The sequence below is a fragment of the Littorina saxatilis genome, linkage group LG12 (genome assembly GCF_037325665.1).
Source record: "Littorina saxatilis isolate snail1 linkage group LG12, US_GU_Lsax_2.0, whole genome shotgun sequence".
NCBI classification, from domain to species: Eukaryota; Metazoa; Mollusca; class Gastropoda; order Littorinimorpha; family Littorinidae; genus Littorina; species Littorina saxatilis.
In genome coordinates, this window is record NC_090256.1 from 38,056,684 (window position 1) to 38,070,386 (window position 13,703).

Sequence of the window (13,703 nt, forward strand, 5' to 3'; positions counted from 1 at the left end):
CGCCATGTGGGGGGTCAAACCCGCCTGCCGTTTCGCAGCGAAAACGTCCGTGAACGTTTCACCGCCGTGCCTGCAAAACAAGGGGTTTAACGTGGACGCTCTCCGGCGTTCCGTGGACACTCTACAAGCTAGTGCGCAGGAAAACAAAAATGGCGGCCGTAATGTTTGGGTTTCATTTCGACGACGAAACTTTCTTTACTACGACAGTCCTACTTCTAGCTCATCAATTCCACCAGTGAAGGGGTGATGAAAAAGTATTCTAACTCTAGATCTTTTGAAGTAAACTTTGACTGAAAATGTTTCTTTAACGATCGTATTCTACGACGTTGTCATCACACATTTTTTCGCTAGTAGCCATTGGCTGTTTTGTCTGTCAAACTCGATCGCATCGCTCATTGGCTGACATTTCGTTCGCCATCCGGAAAGCGCTTGCACAGAGCCAATCGTTTCCCAAGTAAAGAAAGGGTCTTCAGAAAACGAAGGGCCGGCCTAACATGCGCTAGCGTGAGAGGCACGCACTGTAACCACTATGCCACTCCGGCTCTCAACTAAACGAGGAAATAGGAAAGAAAACAACAAGACTGCGTTCTAAAACGCTGGAAGATGCCGTAGGGTGTTTGTGAAGGAGAAAGCCATTAAAAATCGACTGTTTTACAAAGATACATAGCAACAGGACAAGTTAGAGCCAAGGTGGTAACAAAGCTTGCTTTTATTCAGAGGCTCAATCGATGTATAACCGTTTGCTTTAACTCTCTTGCAAATAATAAAAGTGTTTGGCCATTGAGGGACTCTGTGAAACTATTTCTGTTCGCACCATGAATAAATCAAATCTAACATCATCTTACAAAAACAAAACTGCAATTTATCTTACATACGTGAGAGAGACACCCGTGAGATAATAATCGTTCAAATCACACGTGTGTATATTATGTAAATGAGGTCATGTCAAGCAAGTCTGGCAGGGACCTGTTTTTCCACTGCTTATGATGCCAAAGTTACCGAGACAAACGTCATTATAGAAAAAAAAATTGCGCTCGCTAATTACCCTCGATGAACTTTTAGAACTAACACGTCACGCCACACTTTCAGAGTGACGTTTCTTTGCTTTGACGTAATAGATTGCACGAGGCTTTAGAAGAGATCGAGGTTCTAAAACAAGCGTCTTAAATTTAGCTGCCTCGACTGCAGGACATTTCAGTAAAATACACGTAAGTACAGTATATAGGATGATGCTTTAAAAGACATGCGCTTTTTTTCAACCTTCATTTTACTTGATAGACTTGAATGTAACGCGTTTAAAACACGGTGACCACCGTGTGAAAGGAGAAAGGAAACTAACGTGCATCGGTCTCGCATATATATATATAGGCAAATAGGTTGAAGACACGTTAATTAACAACAACCATCCAACCAAATCGAGCCGTCTTGCTCGCTGGTTCAGCTTGGTAAGCCATGCGTGGTACGGACCTTTGCCATTCCCATGCAAGCCATCGATAGCTATCGACGCAAACAAAGTGTAATTACTTCCGTCACGTGCCCCAGCATGCCTAGAAACTACTTCCTGTGCAGGGTCCAAAGACTGCTAGTGTCGGCCAACACAGACTAAACAGCCGTTCACATGGCAGACTTTCAACCAACTCTTCCCCGACTAATTTGGTTTGAAGTCGCTCCCAAGTCACTCAGGCCAAGTCGGCATCAACGTTTTAGATTCGACTGAGGTCAGATTTAGCCACGACTCGAAAATTTGGTTGAGCACTGCTCGACTCGACCACAACTTGGCACAGACTTTTCTTATTGCGCTTAGGCTACTGATTCATTAGCTCTAGGCAAGCTGCTCATCCCGCCTTAGGAGGTAGCTCCGATAGTTGAACTGTCCTTCAAGACTACCGAGAATCGCCGCTTAAAACTAGTTTGAGCGTTTGTGCTGTTCACATGGGCAGCGATTTTGATTTGACTTGGCGCCGACAAAAATAGCTTGCAAGTTGTGCAAAACTTGGTAGAAAGTCTGCCGTGTGAACAACATTTAACATTTAACTGTGAGGAATACGTCAGGCACGAGGGGCATTACGTTCTCTACGGAGTGGCACCTATTGTCTTGAATTAGACTGGCTGATGGGGGGGGGGGGGAGAGAGGGGGGAGGGGGGAGGGGGGACGAGATTGTAAATGATACAAACAGTGACTTTGCCATTCTCTCTATACATTATCCAATTTCAAACCTTGTGGGATGATTAATGAGAAGTTCATTTTTAGCTATCTGAAGTCAAATATTATTGCTGATTGACGTTACTGCTGTTAAGCTACAAGTTATCCAGGAATCCGTCATAATGGGTTAATGTGGTTCTCACTGAGTGGTGTCGGTGGCCTATAAAATGTCGGTACCGCACAAGGACTTCTCAAACAGCTTTAAAATACTCAACTGCTAGCGTGGGAGGAGCCGGACAGCCAAAGTCTGGATGAGGGGTGGGGGGGGGGGGGGGGGGGAGGGGGGGTCCGGGACGGGAACCATGGTTGAAAGAAGTCAACTTTGCCGTTTATGTCATAGACTGAGAATCCCCCGTTGCTCACAGAGAGCGTGTTCAAACCTGGTGCCGCTTGATGTATCGACCTAAATTGTCCAGAAACGTCTTTGCCCTGGAAGGCACAACTGACAAATCTCCATGCCTTGTCTGACTGATAATGCACCCCTCTGTTTGAACGCATTGTCATGGAACAGCAGTGTCCGCGACACCACAGTGATATTGCTTTGATTAAATACGATACCGATACATGCACGGCCCTGTAGTGACTCTACGACTATTTTTACATTTGGTCAAATTTTGACTGAATGTTTTATTATAGACGGGGAATCGAGACGAGGGTCGTGGTGTATGTGTGTGTGTGTGTGTGTGTATGTGTGTGTGTGTGTGTGTGTGTGTGTGTGTGTGTGTGTGTGTGTGTGTGTGTGTGTGTGTGTGTGTGTGTGTGTGTGTGTGTGTGTACACATCGATTCAGAGAAAACTACTGGACCGATCAACATGATATTTCACATGAGAGTTTTTTTCATGTTTTAGGATCAAGTAGAAATGGCTTGGTTTATTCAGTCGGTGTCGTTTGTCATTAAGGCGATTTGTAACTGGAAAAACACTAATAGGCTGCCGTTGCTTTTCCGTAGTCTTTTTAATTTAAAAAAAAACACCAATTCATAAGCCAAGGTTATAATGAGGTCACAGTGAGCGCTTTTAGGTACATCGCCGTAATATAATGTGAATCGTAACTCGAGAATTTACCCATGAGGGTGGGTTGGTGGGGGAACCTATTGTTCAAAATGTTGGGAACTAAGTGCGAAGAGGCCTGAAAGTCCCTCAGTCACTGCAAAGCGTTTCCCAATTCAAAAATATGTTAATGAAGTAACAGTGGCTTCCTGTACATTCTCATGGAGAAAAATGATTGTTGCTCGAGGATACAAAGCAAAGATTATTGTTTCAAAAACCTTCGAAAAACCGGTGTAGGATCCGGTCCGGTCCCCCCTCTGAAGTAGTCCCCCGGGGGACCAATTCGTGGCAAAAACTGCTCTATAATGGTCCCCCCTTAGACATCCAGCCTCGTTTTTCTTAGGCATTCAAGCCATTTTCAATCTATATCTTCGTCCGGTATTATGTAGTGCACAGACAGAAATCTCTTTGTTTGACTATATTTTGCAGAAAATAAAATAGATCTGATTTATAATGCCGTTCAAAAGAAAAATCACATGAAATAAAATGAATAATAAATAAATACTGATAAGAAGAAATGAAACCAGTCTCTGATTCTTTCCTTTCTTTTCTCTGAAATTGCTGGTAACATTACTAACATTGTAACAAGAAAAACGAGGCTGGATGTCTAAGGGGGGACCATTATAGAGCAGTTTTTGCCACGAATTGGTCCCCCGGCGGACTACTTCAGAGGGGGGACCGGACCGGATCCTACACCGGCACGGTTGGCCTAGTGGTAAGGCGTCCGCCCCGTGATCGGGAGGTCGTGGGTTCGAACCCCGGCCGGGTCATACCTAAGACTTTAAAATTGGCAATCTAGTGGCTGCTCCGCCGGCCTGGCGTCTGGCATTATGGGGTTAGTGCTAGGACTGGTTGGTCCGGTGTCAGAATAATGTGACTGGGTGAGACATGAAGCCTGTGCTGCGACTTCTGTCTTGTGTGTGGCGCACGTTAAATGTCAAAGCAGCACCGCCCTGATATGGCCCTTCGTGGTCGGCTGGGCGTTAAGCAAACAAACAAATCAAACAAAACTTCAAAAATGAACGAATCCCAAACAGATAGACCGCTAACATTCCAAAATCAAGAACCGAAAGACGAGAAAGGTTATTAGTTAATGGAACATTTGATTACAGAAAGACGAGAAAGGTTATTAGTTAATGGAACATTTGATTACAGAAAGACGAGAAAGGTTATTAGTTAATGGAACATTTGATTACAGAAAGACGAGAAAGGTTATTAGTCAATGGAACATTTGATTACAGAAAGACGAGAAAGGTTATTAGTCAATGGAACATTTGATTACAGAAAGACGAGAAAGGTTATTAGTTAATGGAACATTTGATTACAGAAAGACGAGAAAGGTTATTAGTTAATGGAACATTTGATTACAGAAAGACGAGAAAGGTTATTAGTTAATGGAACATTTGATTACAGAAAGACGAGAAAGGTTATTAGTTAATGGAACATTTGATTACAGAAAGACGAGAAAGGTTATTAGTTAATGGAACATTTGATTACAGAAAGACGAGAAAGGTTATTAGTTAATGGAACACTTGATTACAGAAAGACGAGAAAGGTTATTAGTTAATGGAACATTTGATTACAGAAAGACGAGAAAGGTTATAGAAAACTAGTCGCGTAAGGCGAAAATACAACATTTAGTCAAACTGTCGAACTCACACAATGACACTGAACGCACTGCATTTTTTCACCAAGACCGTATACTCGTCAGTCCACCGCTCGTGGAAAAGTAAGTGAAATTGACAAGCCAGAATAGCGCGGTAGTGGTTGTGCTAAGCAGGATAGCACTCTTTTCTGTATCTCTATAAAGTCTATTCTTTTTAACTTTCTGAGCTTGTTTTTAATTCAAACATATCATATCTATATGATTTTAGAATCTGGAACCCACATGGAATAAGATGAACATGTTTTTAAATCGATTTCGAAATTTGATTTTAAACATAATTTTGATACTGTTAATTTTCAGAGCTTGTTTTTAATCCGAATATAACATATGTATATGTTTTTGTAATAAGAAAATGATAAAGAATAAGATGAAATTGTTTTTGGATCGTTTTATAACAAAAATATTTTAATTACAATTTTCAGATATTTAATGACCAAACTCATCAATTAATTTTTAAGCCTACATGCTCAAATGTAATACCAAAGTCTGGGCTTTGTCGAAGATTACTTGACCAAAATGTCAACCAAATTGGTTGAAAAATGAGAGCGTGACAGTGAGGCCTCAACTGTCACAAAAATGACATCATCAAATACATTTATCAAAAATATGAAAAAAACCGTCTGGAGATATCATACTCATGAACTCTCATGTTAAGTTTCATGATGATCGGTGCAGTAGTTTCTCGAAATCGCGTTACACACACACACACACACACACACACACACACACACACACACACACACACACACACACACACACACACACAGACACACATATATATATACATACACCACACCATCGTCTCGATTCCCCGTCTATGTTAAAACATTTAGTCAAAACTTTACTAAATGTAAAAACGATACATACATTTTAGGACTGTGGTTTATTGTTCTTTAAAGTGGGCGAACAAGATGCGCAACAGACAAACAATTATGAAAGGGCGAACACTTCGCTACGGATGTTGGCTTTGCTCCTCCAAGGATGACAGGAAGCCATATGACAAATGGAATGACGCAAAAACAAAGTACGGTACGTGGGAATTCTCATAAAATGGGAGAGAGACAGAGACAGACAGACAAGCTGAGAGACAGACAGACAGAGCTCGTGTGCATGCACGAGCGCATTATGATTTGTCTGTTGTGTATCTTATCCGTCTAGCTTATACTTTAAAAAATCTACAGATCGAGGGTCTTGAGAACGTTTCGTGTTTTTTTTTTAAATTAAACATTCCATAAACTTTTCTTTTTTTAATTCTTTGAACATAAGCACGAAATCGTCCCAATCTTTGAAAGCGGTTTATCTAATGGCCCTGTCACACGACCGTTTTAACGCCTGCGTATGCCGACGTATGGGACATTTGAATAAATATTTGAATAAGTACGCTGGCGTACGTCGAATACGTTATGGGTACGTTTTGTATACGTTAAGAGGACGCTGAAGCACGCTGGCATACGTCGTAGTACGCTGAGCACGCAGCAAAGTCATGCACAAAACTGCGTGCTCAGCGTACTACGACGTATGCCAGCGTGCTTCAGCGTCCTCTTAACGTATACAAAACGTACCCATAACGTATTCGACGTACGCCAGCGTACTTATTCAAATACTTATTCAAATGTCCCATACGTCGGCATACGCAGGCGTTAAAACGGTCGTGTGACAGGGCCATAAATCTAGAATATCAAAGGGAAACAAGTCGCGTAAGGCGAAATTACAACATTTAGTCAAGCTGTCGAATTAACAGAATGAAACTGAACTCACTGCATTTTTACAGCAAGAGCGTATACTCGTAGCATCGTCAGTCCACCGCTCGATGCACAGGCAGTGAAATTGACAAGAAGAGCGGGGTAGTAGTTGCGCTGAGAAGGATAGCACGCTTTTCTTTATCTCTATTCTTTTTAACTTTCTGAGCGTGTTTTTAATCCAAACATATCACATCTATATGTTTTTGGAATCAGGAACCCACAAGGAATAAGATGAAATTGTTTTTAAATCGATTTCGGAAATTTTATTTTAATAATAATTTTTATATTTTTAATTTTCAGAGCTTGTTTTTAATCCGAATAAAACATATTTATATGTTGTTTGAATCAGAACATGATGAAGAATAAGATAAACGTAAATTTGGATCGTTTTATAAAAAAAAATTTTTTTTACAATTTTCAGATTTTTAATGACCAAAGTCATTAATTAATTTTTAAGCCATCAAACTGAAATGCAATACCGAAGTCCGGCCTTCGTCGAAGATTGCTTTGCCAAAATTTCAATCAATTTGATTGAAAAATGAGGGTGTGACAGTGCCGCCTCAACTTTTACAAAAAGCCGGATATGACGTCATCAAAGACATTTATCGAAAAAAAGAAAACCGGGGATATCATTCCCAGGAACTCTCATGTCAAATTTCATTAAGATCGGTTCAGCAGTTTAGTCTGAATCGCTCTACACACACACACACGCACACTCACACACACACATACACCACGACCCTCGTCTCGATTCCCCCTCTATGTTAAAACGTTTAGTCAAAACTTGACTAAATGTAAAAACGGGTGCTTCCGAAACATCTTTGTGACTCATAGCGATTCGTTAGTGGCCATAGAGCCTGAATACAAACACATCACTGTTGTTTCTTCGAAACTATGTGCACACGATTCCTTCAACTGTAGCAAATAAAGCGATATATTATAACAGTTACTTCGAGAGTCTTCGTGATACAAAGCGATTTGTAACCTCGAGAATACAAACAAGTCAGTGTTGCCTCTTCGACGAAGATATGCAGAAAAAGATCCTAAGAAAGTCGCTATATGTAGCTGACGATATTAGTCCTTGATCAAGCTGATACTCGTATTCAATGAGCCGATCGACGGACTCCAAGTGAAGTCAATCATGCATCAAGTATGGAGCTGTATATGGTGATTGATCTTTCCACTCATTGCTCGACTCCGCTGCATACCGTTTCGGGTCGATAGGAGTAAATGGGAAGGGGGGTGTGGGTGTTGGAGGCGGAGGAGTTGTTTTGGGAGAGGGGAGGGGGGGGTGAGAAGGGGCACAAATGGGGCGCAGGCATATATTCTCCTACTCCACTGGTGTACACATCATTAGCACTCGAGCGTGATTGCTTTGTTACCACCTAAAATCTGCTAATATATTCAATGAAACGATCGACAGACACCCATCAAGCCATGGGAAGGGGGGGTGTTTGTGTGGGGGTGGTGGTGGTGGTGGCGGGGGGGGAGTGAGAACTCAGAAGGGGCACAATTGGGGCGCAGGCCTGTATATTCTCTTGCCCCAGTGGTGTACAAATCATTAGCACTCGAGCGTGATTGTTTTGTTAAGGCTTATGATATTGACAACCGCTCGGGCTGTCACAGTGGCATATCGGTCTCAGTTTTCTTGCTGGTGTCTTTTTACATTTAGTCAAGTTTTGACTAAATGTTTTAACATAGAGGGGGAATCGAGACGAGGGTCGTGGTGTATGTGTGTGTGTGTGTGTGTGTGTGTCTGTCTGTCTGTGCGTGTGTGTGTGTGTGGAGCGATTCAGACCAAACTACTGGACCGATCTTTATGAAATTTGACATGAGAGTTCCTGGGAATGATATCCCCGGACGGGTTTTTTTTCCATTTTTTTTTCGATAAATACTTTTGATGACGTCATATCCGGCTTTTTGTAAAAGTTGAGGCGGCACTGTCACACCCTCATTTTTCAATCAAATTGATTGAAATTTTGGCCAAGCAATCTTCGACGAAGGCCGGACTTCGGTATTGCATTTCAGCTTGGTGGCTTAAAAATTAATTGACTTTGGTCATTAAAAATCTGAAAATTGTAATTAAAATTATTTTTTTATAAAACGACCCAAAATTACTTTTATTTTATTCTTCATCATGTTCTGATTCCAAAAACATATAAATATGTTATATTCGGATTAAAAACAAGCTCTGAAAATTAAAAATATAAAAATTATGATTAAAATTAAATTTCCGAAATCGTTTTAAAAACTATTTCATCTTATTTCTTGTCGGTTCCTGATTCCAAAAACATATAGATATGATATGTTTTGATTAAAAACACGCTCAGAAAGTTAAAACGAAGAGAGGTATGAGTAAAGCGTACTATGAAGCACAGCGCAACCGCTACCGCGCCAAACTCATAACTCATAACTCATAACTCATAACATTTTATTGATCCAACAAAGGAAATTAAATTGGTCATCAGCACATATAGGTCATTAATTAATAATTATAAAAGAATAAGAGAAGAAAATTCATAAAACCCATGATAACAAAAAAAATATCTAAAGTAATATATGTACAACTACAATACCCTTTTTACTTGCACACTTGACACACCGACACACCAACACACATGCATACATACCTACATACATACATACCTACATATATACATACATACATACATACATACATACATACATTCCATGTTAAAGTGCAGCCAAGAATATCACAATAACCATATCACTGTTTGGACTAACAGACAAGTCCCCATGCAAATGATGATAACAACAATCCATAATTAACGCTATTGCACTACCAAAAGAAGAGACCAACCAACAGGCTCGTCACTTTCACTGCCTTTTGCACTAGCGGCGGACTACGTTCAGTTTCATTCTGTGAGTTCCACAGCTTGACTAAATGTAGTAATTTCGCCTTACGCGACTTGTTATAATTTGCTACGGTGTTGTTGTTCTTCGCCGAGGCGTCACGATTGTTTGGAATGCGGTTTTTATAAATCTGTCACATTTCTCGGCGTGAGAGTATAGGATGATCGGGTGTGACACAAAATATTAGCTCTATTTTTCAATGCCGTGAAAGATTACGAGTGGGTTTATGTTCTGAGCCGAAGTGAATGCCTTCACGTACCTTTGTGTTCTTGTATGGATTAAGGCGTGGTTTATAAAAGGTATCGCCGGGTCAGTATATGAGCTTTGGGATTTAACAGCCGTGCCTAAAATCGAAGCTCGCTGACCCAACAGTGTAATAGGTGAAACCTGCCTCGAAAAGCTTGTTTTATTACTTTCGGTTATTTTTTCGCCGAAGATTTAACGACACGTTCAATTTTTGCCAATGCAATTGCCACTGCTATACTGTACTTCAGACATTCCGGGCAAAAAAATCGCTCCCATAAAACTTTCACAACGAAAACTGCTCAGAACTTAATTCAAATGTCGTCGCAAGAATTGAGCGACCAGGTCACAATACAAATTGCTCGCAAGAAATTCGAATCTCAGTTTATAACTGGGCGACTGGTCAAGTGGGGTCGGTATACTTGTCTTGTTTATTCTTGAGCTCTAGCGGAATTTTAACAGCAACTGCCAGCGAAACGAGAAGAGAATGATTTCTGTACTTTGTGATCTTGTGTTCAGGCGTAGTTTAAATGTACGGAGATATTGTTTACATAACTTGTGATGTGGAGTTTTCGGAGACATTGATTAACATACTTAATTAAGGGTGTGAAATAAAATTAAAAAAAGACCACAGATCGCGTTCCTTACTCACTTACTTACGAAGACGACGATACGGATTGTGTGGTGAATTTTTATGTGTGAACAATAATTCAGAATTCGACTTCCTGCGATGAAAAGAACAGTGAAATGATTATGATATATTCTTCAGTTTACCGCGGATTATGGCGTGCTGCTATTCTGAATTAATTGTGATACTGTACCACAAATGTTGCGGTTTTGTGTAGGGTACAGTACACACGGACGATGCGGTTTAGTGACCAAAAAAAAGTGTACTGTGGAGTCTGCGTTAGTCTTCTACGCTTAAAACAATGACATTTTAGTATTGTTATTTTATGTGAGATATGTTGACTATCTATATTGGGCGTTTTCTGAAACAATATGCAAATAACTGTCCAGATAAGATTGTGTACTTTACTTGGCATAGTCAGACTGAACCAAACTTACACCAGAAACGGAATATTGCGCTCATTTGTTTTGTAATTCATTCTGCTATGGAGTAAAAACAAGTGTCTCAAATAGTCGTCGCACACAGTCTGTACTATGACCATTTGCTGTGACTTTTCGACCTGTGATCGCATTTCTGATTGCCAGTGGACCTGGAGTCTGGTAAAGGAAATATTTGTGACGATCTACAGTGTAAGTAAACACAAAACCCCTTGTTCAGCCAGTGTTTGACCAAGCAGAGCAAATGAAAGATATATATATATATATATATATATATACTTTACAATGCAAGCTTTAGATTGTAATCTATACACTCCATCGAGTGTGTGTTCACAGTAACGTACAAAGTCGGTACAGGTCATTCAATTCAAACGCTGCTAGTGATTTTTGTGTACTGTGTAAACTTAGGTGTGTGAGTTTGCATGTCTGGTTCTCTGTCTTTCTTGCGGGCTGGTTGGCTGGCTGGCCGGCTAGCCGGCTGGCTTGCTACCCGTCCGTTCGTCCGTCCTTGTGACTGTCTGTCTGTCTGGCTGCATGCCTGTGTATCTGTCTATGTGTATATCTGTCTATGTGTATATCTGTCCGCCTGCCTGCCCGGCTTCCTGCCCGTCTCCCTGTCTGTCTGTCTGTCTGTCTGTCTGTCTGTCTGTCTACCTGCTTACCTGTCTTCTGCTTTACTTGTTTATCATTTATTAGACATTTGTATTAGAAGTAAGGACCGGTTGTAAGAAAAGGCGTCGCCTTAAACCTCTATCCTTGAAAAATAAAGTTCCATCATCATCATCATCTGTCTGTCTGAACTTTTCTGTGTGTGGGGAGGGGGGGCGTGAGTGTGCGTGCGTGCGTGTGTGCGTACGTGTGTGTGTGTGTGTGTGTGTGTGTGTGTGTGTGTGTGTGATTTTGATTGGCTTTACACACGTAAACAGTCGCACATCAATTATTGCCTGAAGGTATTTTTTTCTCCTTTTTCTTTTTTTCTTTTTTTCTTTATCTTTTTGCGTTAGGAGATCTTCAGTATCAGTTTTCTGAGAAGGCATACAATCCGCACCTGTGACCAATCTGTGTAAACAGCTTGTGTTAATATTAAGATGCTGAGTTGACGTTCAGATCGCGTGTATCGCTTTGGTTGAGCGTATGACTTCTTCATCAAGTTCATGATCAGTTCGTAGTGTACGTGTTGCTGTGCGTAACATTTTAAGGGGGATTGTAAGTATTGTTCTGTGTGCGTGCGTGCGTGCGTGCGTGCGCGCGTGCGTGCGTGCGCGCGTGTGCGCGTGTGTGTGTGTGTGTGTGTGTGTGTGTGTGTGTGAGTGTGTGTGTGTGTGTGTGTCTGTCTGTCTGTCTGTCTGTCTGTCTGTCAGACTGTCAGACTGTTTGTCTGCTTGCTTCTGTCTGTTTGTGTCTGAATCCGTCCGTCTGTCTTTCACTCTGTCTATTTGTTTGCGGGATGGGTTTTTTCGGGGTCTTTTTATCTCCCACCATAACTGACTATAACCGAAAATAGAGTTATTGTTGTTGTTTTGTAATATTTTGTGATAATATTATTTTTTTTTTATATCAATACGTTTTATTTTTAAGACGGCTTTTGCCTCAAGGAATAAAATGCAATGTGTGTTTTATATTAACTTGCGACAGGCTCGTCACAGGTCAGCTGGTACAACACAGTGCTAACTGTATCAAAACAACGTTTTGCAATATTATGAATAAATTATAATTGTTAACAGGACGGCTGCACCTGAGCGCTTTTCTACATGTATCAAACTATATATCATTGGAATAGTATACTAGCACAATGGAAAGCATCTTTTAAAAACCTCCAAAAATCTTTGAAAAACAGGTCTTATAAAGGAGGAAGTCTTTGGCATGGAAGTAAACTTACAGAGGCTGTGAACATACAAATCTGGAGAAAAAAAATAAGGTCTTGAAAAAGAGGCAGTCTGATATTGGGGGGAGTGGGATCTTAAAAGGGAGGGAGTCTTCTATCTAGGGGGGCGGGGGGGGGGGGTCTTAAAAGGGAGGGAGTCTTCTATTGAGGGGCAGGGGGGGGTCTTAAAAGGGAGGGAGTCTTCTATTGAGGGGCAGGGGGGGGGGGGGTCTTAAAAGAGGGGTGCCACTGTCAAAGGATATGACGAAGGGGAGTCGTATAAGCATTTGTTTTTCTAGTTTAATTGTATGTTTATATCATGTTTGATGTTTACAGGACGGCTGCAGAAAGCTCTGCTAGCCAGACTGTCTCTGAACAACTTGCCCCACAGCAATGAACAGAACCAGCTCATGCTCTTTGGGTAATACATCGCTATGTTGCCTTGTGTGTGCTATTTGTTTGTATTGTGTGTCAGATTCTGACGTTGCGCAGGTGTTTTTCTTTTTCTTGTTGTTGTTTTGGTGGTGGTGGTGTTGTCCTTGTCGTCTTCTGCTTCTTCTTCTTCTTCCACGACACTATCTTCAGTGTAAAGCCTTAACCGACAGACGGACAGGCAGACAAGCAGACGGACATACACATATAGAGAGGCACACATTCAGGCACACAGATAGATAGAGGGAGAGAGACACACAAGTGTGCATACACACACACACACACACACACACACACACACACACACACACACACACACACACACAGACCGACACTTTCACGTAAACACACTAAAATAGACTCACACACACACACACACACACACGCGCGCGCGCGCGCAGTCTCTCTCTCTCTCTCTCTCTCTCTCTCTCTCTCTCTCTCTCTCTCTCTCTCTCTCTCTCTCTCTCTCTTGTTCCCTTACTCAGTCCTCACTCACACGCCTAGAGAGGGAGAGAGAGAGAGAGACATACAGACAGACAGCGACACTGACAGACAGACAGACAGA

At 41.3% G+C, this 13,703-nt stretch overlaps 1 protein-coding gene across 3 annotated transcripts in view; it reads left to right on the plus strand.

Annotated features, from left to right (window-relative positions):
• The window catches only part of LOC138981874 (dual specificity tyrosine-phosphorylation-regulated kinase 2-like), a 56,473-nt gene that overhangs the window by 12,824 nt on the left and 29,946 nt on the right, over nt 1–13,703 (plus strand). For 2 of the 3 annotated variants that reach the window (XM_070355013.1, XM_070355014.1), the window contains exon 2: nt 13,043–13,127. In XM_070355013.1, coding sequence (XP_070211114.1) covers nt 13,043–13,127 — 85 coding nt within the window. Of the gene's footprint in view, nt 1–10,793; nt 11,035–13,042; nt 13,128–13,703 lie in introns of those variants that run through there. The other variant, XM_070355015.1, reaches the window with a different exon arrangement.